At 38.3% G+C, this 19,008-nt stretch overlaps 1 protein-coding gene and 1 pseudogene across 4 annotated transcripts; one reads left to right on the forward strand and one right to left on the reverse strand.

Annotated features, from left to right (window-relative positions):
• The first annotated feature begins 13,568 nt into the window (after window positions 1-13,568).
• Window positions 13,569-15,595, forward strand: LOC114274782 (protein SPIRAL1-like 1; annotated as a pseudogene). Its single transcript, XR_014330844.1, has 2 exons — window positions 13,569-13,844; window positions 15,215-15,595. The product of XR_014330844.1 is annotated as a protein SPIRAL1-like 1 (transcript).
• Window positions 15,596-15,861: 266 nt separating this feature from the next.
• LOC114274799 (ubiquinone biosynthesis protein COQ4 homolog, mitochondrial-like) lies at window positions 15,862-18,548 on the reverse strand. 3 transcript variants are annotated; one of them, XM_028216775.2, is made up of 3 exons: window positions 18,392-18,548; window positions 17,328-17,521; window positions 15,862-16,764 (listed from the first exon to the last, which is right to left on the reverse strand). In XM_028216775.2, the coding sequence occupies exons 2-3, from the start codon at window positions 17,508-17,510 to the stop codon at window positions 16,261-16,263; spliced, it is 687 nt and encodes a 228-aa protein (XP_028072576.2). In that variant the 5' UTR covers window positions 17,511-17,521; window positions 18,392-18,548; the 3' UTR covers window positions 15,862-16,260. The 3 variants fall into 3 exon arrangements, with proteins under 3 accessions (XP_028072576.2, XP_082727243.1, XP_082727242.1); XM_082871117.1 differs by having other exon boundaries at window positions 17,328-17,559; window positions 18,392-18,528; XM_082871116.1 differs by having other exon boundaries at window positions 18,403-18,527.
• Window positions 18,549-19,008: the final 460 nt, after the last annotated feature.

Below are 19,008 nucleotides of genomic sequence, written 5' to 3' on the forward strand. Positions count from 1 at the left end.
TGAATATGTTGAGAAGCTTGTCCAAGAAAGTCTTCGACAGTTACCGAAAGACAACCGGAAACTAAAAGTTTTACCCATATTCTCATCTCTTCCATCAGAAAAACAGATGCAGGTGTTCATGCTAGCTCCAACCGGATTTCGCAAGGTAGATTGTTGATGCATGTTAGATTTTTTTTAGGTAGGGTATTAGCTGGATGCATTCAGATATTTATGATTGTTGACTTAAAGTTTTTTGTTAAAATCCACCTACTCTCCACCTACTTCACCCACTTAAACCTACTCCACTAAACCTAACCCACTACACCACTACCACCTCCACTTCACCTACTCCTTACCTACTACACACTCACCCTCTTCTATATATAGGAATCATGAATCATTGTAATAGATATCAATAAAAATCAATCATAATACATACAATTTATTCTCTCTGTAATTCTCTCTCTATCAATTTATTTTACATGGTATCAGAGCAAGGTTAAGAACCTATTCATTCTGCTTCACCGGCGGGCGGCAGCCTCGCCTTGGCCGCCCGCCGGACCTCTACACATACCTTGGCATCTCGAGAAGTGAACTCCATGATCTGCTAAGCAAACCATCACTGAGTGGTATTCCATTGTTGGTGTTAGGCAACAAGATCGACAAGCCTGGTGCTCAATCTTCATTTCAGATTTTTCTGGGTTTTCTTTCCGAACCCAATGGGTTTGTTTTGATTTCATTTGAGTTGATTTGGCTGAAGGTGTTGGTGTCATTGAAAGAAAACCCAATCGGGTTCGGATCCTGATCCGTTACAGTACTGATGCTACCACTGCGACAAACGGGTCTCCATCGAAACCCTCCCCGACCTCCCCGACGTGGTCTGTCACAAGTGCGAGAACGGCTTCGTCGAGTGTTCTATGCTTCTTCTCCCTCCGATCCTTCTCCACGGTTTGTCACCGGCATCGACCTCCGCGGTTGTCCAAGTGTTGGCTGGCTGCTGAAGGTGGCGCGTCGGTGTCGCCGTAGCCACGGAGGTCAGGGGGCGATGGCTCGGTAACCGCGGGTGGAGAGGAAGAGCATCTGGTGGCGCCACGTGTACCAGAGCTCAGGGAAGCCGTGGAGGAAGAGCACCGCCGGACCTTCGCCGGACTCGGCGACGTGCATATTGATGCCGTTGACGAAGATAGTCTTGTGCTGAATCTTATCCATCTCTTTCTTTGAAATCACCAAAAATACCAAACAGAAATAGTCTTTACTGCTTTGGTTTCAGCTGCATGTGCTCTCTCTCTCTCTCTCGGGTTGGAGGTGAGAGACAGAGTTAAGTAAAAAAAAAAAACAAAAAAATAAAGAGGAAAATAGCCACACTGCTTCTCCCTTTCTCTCCACTAGCCCACTTTAATCACATCTCATGATTCCACTCTTTATTTTGTCAGACTCCACACCCCCCACATTGTGATGTCGCCAGAACCCACCATTCATCCCACTAGAATATATCGAATATATATATCTATATTAACAACTGCAGACACCATCATTCATCACTTTTGTACCCTCCTCCACTTGTATATTATTTTATTATACATATATTTTATTATTTTAATATTTTAAAATATCTTAGTATCATATCTCCACCCAATCACTGAGCCATACTTCCGTAGGCGCTCCTCCTCATTCCACCCATAATATATATATATTTAAAAAAAAAAAAAAAAAGACGAACTGCACACCAAACTCATTTTATTCATGTCGGAGCTCACCCCGATCACCATTTTACACCACGAAAAAAAAAAAAAAAAAAAAAAAAAAACCACAACACAAAACAACAAACAACCACATCCACAGGCGGGATTTTTCTTCTCTACTCTGCCGCCGGTCTCTTCTTCTTGCCTCCGTCCTGGGCGGCTCTTGACAGTGTTGCCTCCGTGTTTCCCACTCCACTGGGCACGATCACTACTCCCTGCTCCTCCACTGCAGCAAATGGCGGACCTCCAAATCGGAACATAACGGTGGCCTTCCGCTTCAGCTCCTTGTTTTCTGCCTTTAGCACACTTATCTCTGCTCGCGCATCCTTATACATGCGTTGGAGCAGAGCCAGCTGGGAATTTAACTGTTGCACCTCATTTGTCCTGCTCTGCAGCCGGTGCGACAAGTTTGTGACCGCAGTCATGGTTTCCACACATGACTTCAGAGTATACTGATTGGCCTCAATATCAGTTTGCACCGCCATTTTTTGCTCCACCGACCGCATCGGAAAGTTCAACGGAGCAAACACAGAGGTGTTTGGTTGAGGTTCACTGGCCACCGCACCAGTTCTCTCTCTTGTTGACTCATTGAGGTCGGGAAAGAGAGTGAGCAGCCCACGGGAAGACGAAGCCATTTTCTGGGCACCAGAGTGTTACAGCGTATTACAGAGTTTCTCTCTCAGCAAAGGAAGAATTTTTCAGAGGTTTCTCTCAGTTTTTCTGTCTCAGCTTCTGCCTCAGCCTCAGCCACCGTCTTGGTTAAATAGTCGAGGCAGCCACGCGTATCGCGCGCCACTTGACGCCAGACGACAAACGAGCGCGCCAGCCAAGGCACTCACGTGCCTCGCCATCATATCTGGCACGCCTTTTTATGGATTGGGCACGCCTTTTGATGGCACGCCTTTTGAAAGATTGGGCACACCTTTTGAGGCACGACTTTTGAGGGCTCGATATCTATATCCATGTATATCTTTTGGGCAGCCTATATACACACTCATACAGTGTCTTCTACACCGGTCAGCTTTATCAATCCCTTTGTTTCAACCTCAAATAGGTTTCTATCTTCACCCCTATTTGAGTTTAAGGGGGGGTTATACACAGTATCATGTATAAGTCGCTCATGGTGCACTCCCTAAGTCGCCCCCTTGGTGCACCACACAGTATCTGCTACAACGGTATCATGTATAAGTCGCTCATGGCGCACTCCCTAAGTCGCCCCCTTGGTGCACCACACAGTATCTTCTACAACGGTCCGACATGACCTCGTAAACTGTCACAACAACTGTCACAACAGTGTCTGTTACAACGGTCCGACATGACCCCGTAAACTGTCTTCTACATCGGTCCGATATGACCCCATAAACTGTCTTCTACATCGGTCTGACACGACCACACAGTGTCTGCTACAACGGTCCGACATGACCCCATAAACTGTCTTCTACATCGGTCTGACACCGCCTTCCAGTGTCCTCTACACCGTTATGACACCACCATACAGTGTCCTCTACATGGTTATGACACCCCCATACAGTGTCCTCTACAACGTTATGACACCACCATCCAGTGTCTTCACCAATGGTCTGACACGACCATACAGTGTCTCTTATCCTCTTTTATTTTTATGTATTTTCTTGTTTTGTTACTCTCTCCAAACTCAAGTTGGTTAGTTCCTATCCCCCTTGAGTTTGCGGGGGGCTGTTAAAATCCACCTACTCTCCACCTACTTCACCCACTTAAACCTACTCCACTAAACCTAACCCACTACACCACTACCACCTCACCTACTCCACTAAACCTAACCCACTACACCACTACCACCTCCACTTCACCTACTCCTTACCTACTACACACTCACCCTCTTCTATATATAGGAATCATGAATCATTGTAATAGATATCAATAAAAATCAATCATAATACATACAATTTATTCTCTCTGTAATTCTCTCTCTATCAATTTATTTTACATTTTTTTAATTTGATGCTAGTACTGTAATTTTACAAGGAAAAACAAGAAATGACTCCTTAAAGGCTGTCTAATATGGCATTTTACTTGGCCTATAATGTTTGTTCCTGGTTTTGATCTCCCTGGTTAAAACAGAGTCTACAAATAATGAGGTTATAGTGGGCTGAGGTCCACTTGTCAAAAGAAATTCTGCAGAAAGTATTTTGAACTGACATATTATTAACAGTCATATAATTGAATTTTTGTATATCATGGTGACTATGTTGGTCTGAACTGAAGCCTATGTTTATAAGCATAATTAATGAAATAACAATGAGATGTAGGACTTTTCTACTTTAATGATTGCACAAAATTAAATTATGTGAAGATCAAAAGAATCGAAACCCTTAATCAGCGACTGCATGTGAAGTACTCCAAAATTTGGTACTGGCTTATGATTTTGGTGAGTGCCTGCAACCAAGTTCACTCTTCTTGTTACTTGATGCTCCAACCATACAAGGGTGTCAAAAAGAATAGGCAATGCATTGGATGAGAATCTAAAACATTGTTCTCTTGAATTTTTGTGACTTCCTAAGTGTGTCATGCATGTCGGTTGGACAGTCTGCTAGAGTTATCTTTTTTTCTAAAAGGGTGCCGTGGTGTATGAACTGAATCAACCTCTGCCTTTTGATTGAGGATGTCCCTGGTGATTGTGTCATGTATTTTAAGATGCTTTTGAATCATCTAGGCTTCTGATTCATTTGTATGATCGATTTTTAAGTTGAAATATATTCTGATAGGCCAGTTAAATTTTGTGGTGTTTATTTCTTTGATCACTTTTGTTTTTCGTTGTTTGTCTTACATAACTATTGGAAATGGTATGAAGTGTGAGCTATACTTGCATGCTGGATGATCATTTCCTTGTGTGATTCACTATTCTAACAATTTCTGGTATCTATGTCTAGCACTAGTTAATATGCTTGCCTGTTCTGTTTAGGTAATACTAGCAACTAATATTGCTGAAACGTCCGTAACAATACCTGGAATCAAGTATGTGATAGATCCTGGATTGCTGAAAGCACCCACCTACTGTGCTCGTACAGGGATGGAATCATTGATTTTTGTTCCAACCTCAAAATTTGCAAAGGAGGTAGGCATACTGTATTACTAAAGCACAGAAAAATCCATGTTATATTTTAGTGATTTCATTTATTTTGAGTAAATTTCTTATTTATCATGTCCTTAAAAAAGAGATCTACTAACCATGTTCTGAGCTATCTTTTTCATGGAGTGGGTGGGTGGGGGAGAGCACCCATAGGTTTATAAACTTCATCATATAAACAGGTCAAATGATGTGGATTTTGTTGTATTTACCCAATATTCCTTCTGTATATTTGTTTGCATTTTTCATTGACTGAATATAAACGAATTTTAATCTCATGCCTGCTACTTTATTTCAGTGGACGTGCAGGCCGTGAAGGACCAGGCAAGTGCTTCCGCCTCTACCCTGAGATTGAATTTGAGAAACTCAGGGATTCTACAATTCCAGAGATTACACGGTGCAACCTTTCAAATGTCATTTTGCAACTAAAGGCTCTTGGTGTTGATGATATTTTTGGGTTTGATTTCATGGAAAAACCATCAAGGTGGAAAAAAAAGAATTAAGTCTTGTATTGGTTTAGCATTTTACTCATTGTTTCACCCATGTTTATTTGTGCATGCATTTTTGATGAGTTATTTTATGCCAACTTTACTCAGCCCACTATATTGTATGAACAAATTTAAATTGAAAACATAGAAAGGTTTCTGGGTTTGTAGTGAAGCAGGGAAAGACAAAATGAAAGGGTGTATTTCATGGAGTCGATACCTTTGACCATTAGCAACTAGGTTATGAGTGATTTCCATAAGTGATTGGTAACTAAGCAAGGAAAGCCAAAGGAGGTGGTGTTAAATCAGAAAGAAAAGAACAGAAGATTTGTATAATCATGATTTCTTTCATAATCTATTTTTTATTGTCCTCTTCTATTGTCTGCTTTCTCGAGGAGCCTGCACTATCTACCATAAACTTTTGTTTTTTGACATTTACCGAATGCTCATTTCTATTTTTATGGAAGTGCTGTATAATTAGTGGAAGGAATTTATCACCGTCAGTTTTACAATTTGAACAGGGATGCTGTCATCAAATCATTGGAGATACTGGTCTTGTTAGATGCTATAACAGAAGAATATAAATTGTCGGACCCAGTTGGGCATCAAATGGCCTGGCTTCCCTTAAAGCCTATTCATTCTAAAGCACTTATCCTGGCTAGTCAGTTCAATTGCCTGGAAGAAATGTTAATAACTGTTGCAATGCTCTCAGTGGAATCTATCTTTTATGCTCCTCGTGAGAAGTTAGAGGAGGTATGCATTCATGACTTATTTGTAATGCATTTATGTAGCTAGTGTTCATGAAGTTGCTTGGGTCATTTAATAAAGTGATCGTAAGTTCTTTTATTTGCCTTAGCAACTGGAATTGATTAACTATATTATAAATAGAACCAGAGGCTTTTTTATTTTCAATCAGTGAGATGATTCAGTATTGGGAAATAAAAACTAAATCAAATTATGATGGATGCTTTGAATAGTTGAACACAAGATGAGTTTGTCATTGTAGACCAATTACGTGAAAGTTGTCATTGTTAAGTCTTTTTGCTGCTTGTTTCTCCTCATCTATTATTCATCATGATGAGGTTTTATGGGTTTGTCACCTAGCTAATTTAATTGATGTGATTCCATTCTTTTTTTTTTAATTTTGTGTGTGTGCGTGTGGGAGAGAGAGAGAGAGAGGGAGGGGGGGTAAAGATAGAGATAGAGATAGAGATAGAGATAGAGATAGAAAGAGTGCATTCAATTTGGAAATTGAGTATTCGCTAGATATTTTTCCCTTTCTGGTCAGGCACAAACTGCAACAAAGTGCTTCTCAAGTCTAGAGGGAGACCATCTAATTTTGATTAACATATATCGGGCTTTTGATGAGTTCTTGGAGAAGAGCAAGATAGGGATCAATAAAGAAAAAGCTGAAAAAAGTCTCAGAAAATGGTGCAAGGAAAATTTCATCAATAACCGCTTCCTAAGACATGCTCGTGAAATTCACAGGCAAGCTACATTCTCCTCCTTGCTTTTAAAAGCAAAATACTATGAAACTTGATCTCTTATTTGTCTAATCTGTATAGTTCTTATTAATTTATTGTTTGCTGCCCTTTTTGTTAAAAAGAGCTTTGCGAGTATGTAGACCTGTCCAACCATCTAAATGTTTTTCACCTGTTGTTTGAATTCTTAATTTAATCGTTGTGCTTTGGTGCAGGCAAATTCAGAGAAATGTTGAACAAATGGGTCTGCACATAACTTCTTGTGAAGAAGAGATGCTTCAATATCGTCGTTGCCTTGCTGCTGCTTGTTTCATCAATGCAGCTTTAAAGCAGCCTGATGGTACATACAGGTATCAAGTACACTATTATGAGTTTTAATTTTCGTACGGAGGGTTCTTCTTGGTTTCACAGTCCACCCCTATATTTACTTTACTTGAAATTTTCTTATTATTGTATCTTCTCTTGGTTATTTATCTAGTAATTCTTTCCATTTTCCCCTTTTTAATACCTCTCATGGTTACTTTACAAAATGGCAGTGTTTTATCAAGCAACCAGGTAGTGTAGATCCACCCTTCCTCTGTGTTATTCCGGACAAAGCCAGAGTGCATAATTTTTGATGAGCTAGTCTGAATTAATCAGAATTACATGCACAATGTTACTAGAATTGATTACTTGTGGTTACCTGAGCTAGCTCCTCAATACTATGCCTTTCCGGCATAGAATTCATGGTGCTCATATTTAAGGGCAAGAACTACTTTTCATGTTTCATTTCGTCGTGCTTAGGTTATTGCTTTGACACAAGTTCAATTTTCAGACTTGTGTGCTGTGATGAAGACAATCATATGCTTGTTATTAGTTTCCACAGGCATTATTAACTATATGGGAGCAACGGAATTTTTCTCATCTTCCCACTCTTTTGCTTGAAATTTTTCTATCGAAAGGTTGAATGTATTTATGCATAGCATAGCAGCAAGAAAAAAACATTTTGAGGATTAGATATTGTTAAAATCTATCACCTACTTCACCTACTTAAACCTACTCCACTAAACCTAACCCACTACACCACTACCACCTCACCTACTCCACTAAACCTAACCCACTACACCACTACCACCTCCACTTCACCTACTCCTTACTTACTACACACTCACCCTCTTCTATATATAGGAATCATGAATCATTGTAATAAATACTACAATAAACATATCAATCAATATAAATCAATCAATAATACAATTCTCTATTTCTCTTTATACATTAAATTTCTACATGGTATCAGAGCGAGGTTAAGCACTTAGTATTTTTCGTTTCACCGGCGGGCGGCAACCTCGCCTTGGCCGCCCGCCGGACCTCAACCTATTCCGTTTATTTTCTACACATACCTTCCCATCACTGCCTAAATCCTCTCTCTTGAGGCCAATGTGAATTCCTCTTCTTCATAATCTGCACTAACTGTGGCATCTTTTCCTGGGGCAAACTCTGCAACCCAACACTCAATCTATGCTTCCCCTCCATGCTCATTTGCCTCTTGTTAGGATCCTTCGCCTTCGGCTTTGGTTTGGGCTTCGCCACAGCCTTGAGCTTCACTGCAGCTTTCAGCTTCACGGCAGCCTTCGGTTTCACAGCAGCTTTTGGCTTCGCAGCTGGCTTGGCCTTTGCCGCTGGCTTGGGCTTCACAGCGGCTTTAGCTTTTGGCGCAGCAGCTTTTGTCTTAGCCGGAGCCTTCTTTTCCTTTTTCGCTTTTACAGCCTTCGGCTTTGCAGAAGCCTTCGGCTTTGCTTCCCTCTGGTGGCTCCCCAGGTTCCACCTGAGCTGCATGATTCATTTATAGCTGCAATTGATAAGGGAAGTATTAGAACAATGCCCAATAGAAGTATGCCAGCTGCTCCTTACCCTACTCCTGGAGCACTATTAATAGGTGATGCTTTCAACATGCGTCATCCTTTAACTGGTGGAGGAATGACTGGAGCCCTGTATAAGGTGTTTTGTGCATCTCCTGATCAAGCAAGGAAGGAAATGCGTGAAGCATGTTTTGATTATTTGAGCCTTGGAGGTGTGTGTTCAACAGGACCAGTGGCTTTACTCTCTGGTCTAAATCCTAGCCCATTGAGCTTGATGCTCCATTTCTTTGCTATAGCCATATATGGTGTTGGCCGTCTCTTGCTACCATTTCCTTCCCCTAAGCGCCTGTGGATAGCAGCTAGATTATTTTTGGGTGCATCGGCTATCATTTTTCCCCTCTTTCTCTCACATGGGCTTGTCCCCTCTCTCTCCTCCGTTTGATTTCAAAATCCATTATTTTTATTTATTTTCTCCAAACCACTTTCCTTATTTCCCCCATCTTTCATTTTGATTTCAAATATATTTTTATTATTTCTTTCTTTATTTTTCTTTCACATTATTTTTTAATCTTTTTCAAATTCCATTCATACCATATAGCTTTGCACACCAAACCATCTTTTATTCATCTCAGGGATCAACCCCGATCACAATTTAAAAAAAAAAAAAAAAAAAAAAAAAAAAAACAACCACAACAACACAAACCACAACACCACAAGATTTGTTTTCTTTTCTGCACACCCACCGACCTCACTTTTTCGCCTATTCCGCCGGTCTTTTCTTCTTGCCTCCGTCCTGAGCGACCCTTGACGGTGTTGCCTCCGTGTTTCCCACTCCACTGGGCACGATCACTCCACCCTGCTCCTCCACTACAGCATATGGCGGACCTCCAAATCGGAACATAACGGTGGCCTTCCGCTTCAGCTCCTTATTTTCCGCCTTTAGCACACTTATCTCTGCTCGCGCATCCTTATACATGCGTTGGAGCAGAGCCAGTTGGGCGTTTAACTGTTGCACCTCATTTGTCCTACTCTGCAGCCGGTGCGACAAGTTTGTGACCGCAGTCATAGTTTCAACACAGGACTTCAATGTATACTGATTAGCTTCAATATCCGTTTGCACTGTCATTTTTTGCTCCACCGACCGCATCGGAAAGTTCAACGGAGCAAAACCAGAGGTGTTTGGTTGAGGTTCACTGGCCACCGCACCAGTTATTTCTCTTGTGGACTCATTTAGTTCTGGAAATAGCGTAAGCAGCCCACGGGAAGAGGAGGCCATGTTCTGGTTAGCTGGACGGGACGAAGAGGCCATGTTATGGGTTGCTGAGTGTTTCAGAGAAGGGTTGGTTACAGAGTGTTTACAGAGTGTTTCAGACTGCAAAGGTTCAGAGGTTTCAGACTGGTTTGTTATGCTTCCCAGCCTCAGCCTCCGCTTCGATTTATAAAGACCCTAACGAAGCGGCAGACACGCGCATCATGCGCCGCTCGACGCTCGCCGACAACATGGGCGCTCCTTTTGATGGCACGTCTTTTGATGGCACGCCTTTTGATGAATTGGGCACGCCTTTTGATGGCACGTCTTTTGAAAGATTGGGCACACCTTTTGAGGGTGCGACTTTTTAAGGGTCCGACAAGACTCTGTAAACTGTCCCGACATTGATTCCGGTTAGCTCCTTCATGGGTCCGACAAGACTCTGTAAACTGTCCCGACATTGATTCCGGTTAGCTCCTTCATGGGTCCGACAAGACTCTGTAAACTGTCCCGACATTGATTCCGGTTAGTTTCTACAAGGGTCCAGCAAGACTCCGTAAACTGTCACCACAACTGTCACAACATTGTCTGCTACAACGGTCCGACATGACCCAATAAACTGTCTTTTACATCGGTCTGACACCGCCATCCAGTGTCCTCTACACCGTTATGACACCACCATACAGTGTCCTCTACAACGTTATGACACCCCCATAAAGTGATTATTGAATGTCTGGACTTGTTGACATGTAATTTTGATCCATATAGTGGCCAACTTGTGAATTTTTTGAGAAACTTCTCAATCTTTTTGCGTATGTGGAATTTTTTATTTTCACACACTGCTTTTTTCTATTCATATTATTTATTAAAAAAAAACTATGACCATAACACCCAAATAATAGATTGTTTAAGTTTGATTTATTTATTTTAACAAAGTTAATGAATTTAATTTATTAACCTTTGAAATTAATTGTAAATCAACTGTATTCAAGTTGAGTTTGAATAATAACTTGTTTAAATTTAATTTTAAAAGTTAACAAAATTTTAAAATATATTCATGATTTAATTAGGTAAACAAGTTAAACAAAGTAAAATATACAATCATATTTATATCATAAGAAATAATGACAATTGTTGACAAGGCATGTAACATTTGAAGTCATCCATATATGTCCCACTTTTTTTTTGAACCAACAACATCTCTATTACACTTTGGTCCACCGATTTTCATGATATAATAAATTTCTATTTCCCCTCTCCATTTTCTTCCTCCAATTTATATCTCTACTAATCCCTTAACTTTGTTCTAATTTGATTAAAAAATGTCACATGTATGAAAAAGAAAAAAAGAAAAAAAAATCATGTTTGACAAATTGATAACTCAAAATTAGCTTTCTATACATTTTTAGGATTTGATTATAATTAATTCAATCATTACCTAAACAATTACAAATAATTTTAATTGACTGAAAGCAAAGTGTGTTTGGTATCGTTTTTATTTTTGATTTTTACTTTTAGAAAAAAAGAAAAAACAAAAAGAAATTGATACAAAAACTTATTTTACAAATTGACTTCAATTTTTTCTCTCCCCAAAGAACACTCATTTTTTAGGAATAACTTTAAATTGTGAGGTTATGAATTTCTATTATGGAACTTTTTGTAGTGTTGTTTATTTTTTTGAGTACTACTAAACATACTATATTTTGCCTACTTTACCATCTTATGTCGCATTATTAAATTATTTTAATAAATTTCACTAATTAATGTATTAATAACACATCATATGATAAATTAAATATGATAAAAAAAATATGTACGTAACCATTACTCTTTCATGTCATGAGGCTCTTGTTAGATAGATTGTTGAATTTTTATATTTATTGAATTATAATTGTCTTAAGTATAATTTTTGTAAATAGAAAAAATTATTTGTCATCGAATTTATTTCAGTATGTTAAAAAAAATTAAAAAAATTTGATGTATTAAAATAAATAGAAAAGTTGGGACATGAAATAGCAAAAGCCAGCGTGGCAGTGTGGCAATAGTGTATTTGTAACAAATAGAAAACGATTCAGCTCTCTGTCTGTCTCTCTCTCTCTCTCTCTCTCTCATAAGCTCTCACTCTCTCTGTTCTTCACCAGATCTGATCCGAGAGAGGAAAGGTATCGAAATCATAACCCTAGATCTCTTGTTTCACACTCAATTTCATGTGTATTTGACCACTCACCTCTCATATTTACGATTTCAATGTTGATATCTCTGTATTAACTATGCTTTTTACTGTTTCTGATTTGATAGCATGCTTAATGGTTACTTCAATGCAATTTGGATCTGTTGTAACTTTTCACTACTAAAATTGTAGTTACAGAGAGCTTACGATTTTGTGAGCAATTGAGCTGAAAATAGTGTCTATGTTACTCGAGTCTATCTATGTGTATATATGTGTGTGTCTAAATGTATTATGTAATTTGTGTGTCTACAATTCTTAAGGTCTGTGGAAATTCCCTAAGCCTTGTAGACAATTTCTCTTTATACCTGAATTTTCACATGCTTTTTGGTCAAAATGGGATGTAGTCTAATTGAGTATATGTGAAAAATCCCTTTTTCTTAAATAGTTGACTTATACATTATTCAATTAGGCAATTCATCAAACAATTGATGATCATTTCAACCAATCTTCACACTAATCAATGAATTGACCAATTCATGATTAGATTTCTATTAATTATCAAGCAGTTAATAGGCTCTAAGCAATCAAATGATACAAAAGGTTTATTGAAATGAAAAACCATAGTCCAAAGGGCTACAAGTCAATCCACTATGTAGATGAACGATTACAAGAAAAGTCTTACAATCAAATGGTGAATCTTCTCACCCAGTGGACTGAAGTCTCTTTAGCCAGTTCATCGCTCTCCTTGAGAGTGATCTAAACACTGGCAAATCCCTAACGATCAAGCCACCTCTTGAATCCACCAAATGTCTTCTACCTTGGATGTGATATCTTCTTCAAAGATTGGTTAATTCTCTCACTAGATTAGTTCTAAGGAGTTTGATCTGAGCCTAATCGATCCGAGCTTGTGTAACTAACTGAACTGACTGATACCGCTTTGTCTCATCACTCTGCTCAAGTGATGAATTTAAACATCCGGTACTTTTGAGACAGACTCTTAGATCTACTAAGGTGCGAATCACTGTTAGACCATCGTTTGAGCAGTGGCCACTACTTCACTATGCTTTCATAATTTGCCTTGTGTCAGCTCTTCATCCCAGCTTAATCCGTTTGGAAAGGATTCGTATACAGAAACGAGTACAATTTCATTTAATGGAAAGATTACGTGTTTGTCAAACGGGAACTAAGTCCTAACAATATGTCTATATATGTTCTTTTCTTTCTTATTACATTGTGGTTCGTTGTTCTCAAAATACTTTGTCATTTGCCAAGAAAAATTAATCTTGAAAGAGCTTTTGGACATTGAAGTAGTTGATTCGTTAAGAGAAAGAAAAACTATCAACATGTTTTGACTGCTCACACTTTCCTATAAGATCCTCAATGACTAATCCCAAGGGAACCTTTTCAACATTTATCGTTTCTCTATTTCTCTTCCATCTGCTTCACTTATGTTGAATACTAATCGTATGCTTGCATCATTAGCTTTACACTGTGGGCAGGGCTGAGTCTCTTGTCTAGGAATTTGTTGATATGGGTCGTGGAGTCAGCTATGGCGGCGGATAGAGTTCACGTGGCTACTTATTTGGGAGTGGTGAGGCTCCAAAGCCAGCCACAAACAATCCAAAACCTGCTTCAAGTGAAGGACAGGATGTAAATAATGGTCCTCCCCCCAAGACTACTGCTGCTTCTCAACAAGTAGATGTTACTAAGCAGATTCCTACCGGTATAAATAGCAGCACTGCAAATAAATACTTCAGGGCAGATGGTCAGAACGGTGGCAATTTCATTACAGTATGTCTCTAACCATAATAATTTTAGTCATCTTTATAATGGTAAATTTTCTAGCTGAGTAACATTTACGTCAGTTGTGTCTCAGGTGCACAACTACAGGGTGCTTAGGGTCATGACATGATATTTTGGATGAAGTAATTGACTTGCAAAACAAAAGAAACAGAAAAAAGACACATCCTCGTAATTAGTACCAAAAAATAGGCTTATGGGTCATCCATTCAGAGCTGGAAGGATTAGATTAGGTTGATAAATTTTGCAAACATCATTGAACTATGGGAATAAAAGTCTTAGGCTTGCAACTCCAGTTTTGTTATGCTTATTTGTAGTTTTTGTTTTGTATTTCTTGTGTTAACAAGCTTGATGAGATGTCTATGAAATTCACTTCTTACTTGGGAATGAACTCATAGTGTATGGCTAACTAGGAGACTCATGCATATATCATTTCAGCATGGTGCATTTCAATTTATAACCCTATTCATATTAGAGGGCCAAGAATAGAGGCTTCAAAATCTACTAGGTTGGACGTTGGAGTTTCTATGAGTGCTACAACATTTGAGTGTTGCGTTTATTAAATTGTAGATCTAGGGATAGGCAAAAAAGAAAGGGCCATCAGTAACTGGGAAATTAGGGTTACATAATCATCTTTAAAAAATGTCTTTCCTTGTTAGATTGTTTCCAAATAAATGTCTACTTTGAGGCATGGAAATCACTTGGATGTTTAATAATTCAACATGAAGTGTTAGGTTGGTTTGGAGCCCATGCATGAAGCATATTGTAGTTTGTATCAAAAAAAAAACAAAAACAAAAACAAAAAGTTTGGAGACCATGCATGAAGCATATTGTAGTGATGAGTAATTATGAACTCCCATTTTATGCTAAACAAGTGCCTTTTAGCTGACAGATTGTTCATTCTCTATAAGCTCAAAGGTTGAGTTTGCCGGTGTCTTCTTCAGTCCGCCGAAGTTCCTATTTTTAGGATTATAGGTTGCATTCAAAGACTATTTTTAAACGTTCAGAAGGCCTACCATGGCTAGAAGTCCTGCTTAACGATATAGGACAACGTTTAGTTCAAATAGCTACCAGTGCCAAAACACCATGTGTGCCTTGTCATTTGATCTTACATGCTGGACTTTATCTTCTTCACTATGTATAGTTTTTTATTTCTTTATAAGTTTTGTGGTTACAGCTTTTGATGGGAAAAATGATTCCATGGACTACAAATTATCATATTAATTTCAGCTATTATCACAACAGAGAAGAAACTACTCAGATCCACCTTAACACATAATGATTTTCAAGTTCCTTATTGTTTTCTTCTGCTGTATTAAAGAATCGATATCTCACTATGACTTTCTTCCCGTGTTTCGCAGGATCGGCCCTCAACTAAGATCCATTCTGCCCCTGGTGGTGGATCTTCTCTTGGTTACCTCTTTGGCGACGGCGGCGGCGGCAACTGATATATATGCCATCATACCGTTGTAATGCAAGTGTTGTCAATCAATTTGTGTCCAAAGTGTTGTTTGGGAGGTTTTTTTTTAGCTTTTATGTACAGTGAGAACTTTGCTTGATCATGTACAATGTAATATAGAGGTGGGATGGTGGTTGCTGCAAAAATCTCTGTTATGAAGCTCAGTGACTATTAAGAACAAGGTTACAGTCGTTGACGCACTCATGTGTTTATCGACTGTCTATTAATTGACTCGGGACGTTGTTGCCGATTATAAATATTTGATTACTCTTCCCCCTTTTAATTCTTATACCATGGTTGTAATTTTTCTCATCAGAATGGTGAAGATTTGGATTGATTGGGTTTGCTTAGTTTATGTACTGGTGATTGAGTGGGTTTAACTCAATATATTCATATTGATGAGGATCTTTTCATTCAAAAAGTGTTGGAAAAAAGAACTAATATAGCAGCGCGAAAGTAGTGATTTTTTTAGCTAAACGTTTGTTAAGTTAAATTAAAGAAGAAGAAGAAATAAAAATACATTTGTACAAGGGATACCTACGCAAAACATCTGAAAAGATAAATATCATAACCACATCAAACACCCATAAAATCAACCATTATTGCCAAAAAACTAAACTAAGAACTGCAAAACAACTGCCATCATCAACTAATTTTGGTATTTGAAGATGGAACCCTCCCACAAACACAAGATAACAAGATGCATACCATCCAAAACACACACAATCAAAGACAACCAGAACAAATGTCTGCACTTGTTTGATAATAATAGTGTGAAGCACAAAACCCATCTAGCAACCAGTACACAATAGCTACCGCCCTTCCCAAGCCTCCCAAGCGTATGACCCAACGAGTTGATGAAATACAAATCCTGATGTCCACTTCGCGATATCTCTCATCCCATGACCATATTTCATTTGGGAGCTATTAACTAACCATGACCACATTTCATTTGGGAGCAGGAGCAGGAGCAGGAGCAGGAATTATACCCCATTGCTGCCGAACATCCTCCAAATCTTCATGAAAATGCTGCTCATAGTATACACACATTAGGTCTGTGCATCGCAATCCAGCACGGCAGGCCCAGGGGAAGTAATGCTGGTAGAACAGTGCCCTTTGCTTCTCATTAAATTTTGCCGTTCCTCCTACGACTGACAACAGGCACATGGGAAGCATCATTTGCTCAAACTCTATCACCTTGAGTGCTGACTCGCCAATCAAGTTGGTGGGAAGGCCAAAGAGGGTGTGCCAGAAGTCATGGACCTCGCGGGCTCGCATTGCAACGTATGCTAGCTCCTCTGTTTCCATGAACCGGACCAGTGGCCTATCGTCTGGGGAGAAGTGTCTAGAACCCATGAACCTTGCATAGGCGGCACCGAATGTGTTGGCCGGTAGGTCCCATACGTGCCCCACTTTTGAAGAGATGACACGAGGACGTTCCGACAGTACATCCTGAGAGAGAGAGAGAGAGATCATTTTCCATAGTGAGGTGAAATCAAACTTATAAAGCAATTCGTGGCAAACTTATATGCAAATACAAGAATTCAATAACAAAAAAACAACAATTTACTCGTCCTAAGATCAACTCCATTCACCCCACATGTTCTTACATGATCAAAGCCTGAGAACAGAAAGACAGAGAGACCAGAATTTTGCAGTAAATGTTTAGCCCCATCATTAAAAAATCAATTAAAGAAAGCTTTATTGCATAGGCACGAGGGGAAGGAAAAGAAGGGGAAAGATTTTCCAAATCTGTTAGCTTTCATCCTCACTATAAAATGAGGGGGAATTTAACCTAGGCAACATAATATATTAGTGCAGACGGATAGGGAAACACCTCTGTTAAAACAATACTGGTGGTTACAAGAGTAGATGAACCATGGCCAAGAGGGAGGGCAATAGTCCATTGAAAAACAGCAGTTATAACTAAGTCGTTCACAAACACAATGATAATATATAACACTTATAAATGCCAATATAATTAGAATCTCAACTTGTAATTAACAAATCCTTACTCTGCCTTCAGGACTTTTCTTCATCCTTTCTAGAACCCTTTCAAAAGCAGGCTTCCCAGTTGTCTCCCCCAAAGCAGCTATCAAATCTGCTCTTCGTGGGTCCACTAACGCTCCCACTGCTGAACCAAGAGCAACTGCAGCCCGTTGCCACCCATTAAGCTGAATGCGTGCCCCTTCTATCATTGCATCTAAAGCTGAATTATGGAAAAAAATAAAATCCAATCAAGCAAACCTACAATTCAAACTTTTAATAATGTTAAAACAATCTTTAAGAAAACAAAAACAAATTTGACAGTCTGAAAGTATATCGTATAATGCAAAGAAAAATATTCCTAGAAACAACGGACTGTGGATGACAATATGTAAACAATTGATCATGATGCCATTAACCGGACACAGAATAACAATGTCACTTTTTGCATTTTCACAAACAGTTTGGTGCAAAAGAGCTACTACAAGAAAACAACCAATATTCAATCAGAAAGAAAAGGCTGGGACACAAACAGAACACCAATTAGCAGACACCCAGATCATGACGGAAACTTCTGAGAAGCAAACAGGCCCTTAGTCTGTGTTTGGATCATGAATTTGGGTAAGGATTTGTGGAGGGAAAGAAAAGAAGAGAAAAATGTGAATAAAATAAAAAAAATAAATAGCCTATTTCATTCACATTTCCTTCCTCTTTTCTTTTCCCTCCAGAAGAGGGAATGAATCACAAGGGAATATCGCCTTTTGTAGTACACATACAACAATTTTAAATACATTCACTGAACAATAAAATGCACAATCGTTTAGCCAAAAAAACCAACTCACTTGGTCTTTGAGGACTTTTAACAAACAATTAGAATTCACAAATCTCTCAAAACCACAAAATCCATTCTTGAACAGACCCAAATTTAGAATTCACAAATCCCACAACCCCAAAATCCATTTTTGAACAAACCCAAAAAATGCACAAATCCATAAATCATTAAATAAAATAAAATAAAAAAATTAACAATCATACAATTTGATCGGAAGGGAAGACAAAAAATTATAGTGAAGAAGAAGAAGAAGATCTTTACAAACAAATCACCGGTGAGGATCTATGTGTGATTCGAGGGCCTCAGACAGGGGTTTTGCTGCGTTCCTCTCTTTGGTCTGCTTTGGGTCCTTGCTCTGTATGTTGTGGAAACATTTTGTTTGAAGAAATTACAACAATAAAAAATAAAAAATAAAAAATTACGAGTTAAATGTTGAATTTTGAGTATATTATTTATTTATTTATTTTTGTTGGGTAAAATTAATAAAAAAATAATGTTTTAATTATTATATTCACTTCGAGTATATGAGAAATGTTTAAAATATTATTTTTTTTAAAATTTAATAATTAAAATGTTTATTTTTCTATATTTTTACTTAAAAAATAAAAAAAATTAAATTTAAAAAGACAAAATTAAAATTGAAATTTTAGTTTGTTATAATATTCAAACTTAATTATTATTATTATTATTATTTTAAATTCTCTCATGTTTTTAATCCAATATTGCGCCGTTCAAGATCATCCAATTTATGCGGAAATTCTATTTAAACTTAAAATATATCTCAATACACCTAATTTAAATTCATAAATTTTAATTCCTATTATATCCTAATATGAATTTACTAATAAGGATAATGTATATTAAACCCTAAAATATTT

Source organism: Camellia sinensis, chromosome 5 (assembly GCF_055761805.1).
Source record: "Camellia sinensis isolate YWXY chromosome 5, ASM5576180v1, whole genome shotgun sequence".
Lineage (NCBI taxonomy): Eukaryota > Viridiplantae > Streptophyta > Magnoliopsida > Ericales > Theaceae > Camellia > Camellia sinensis.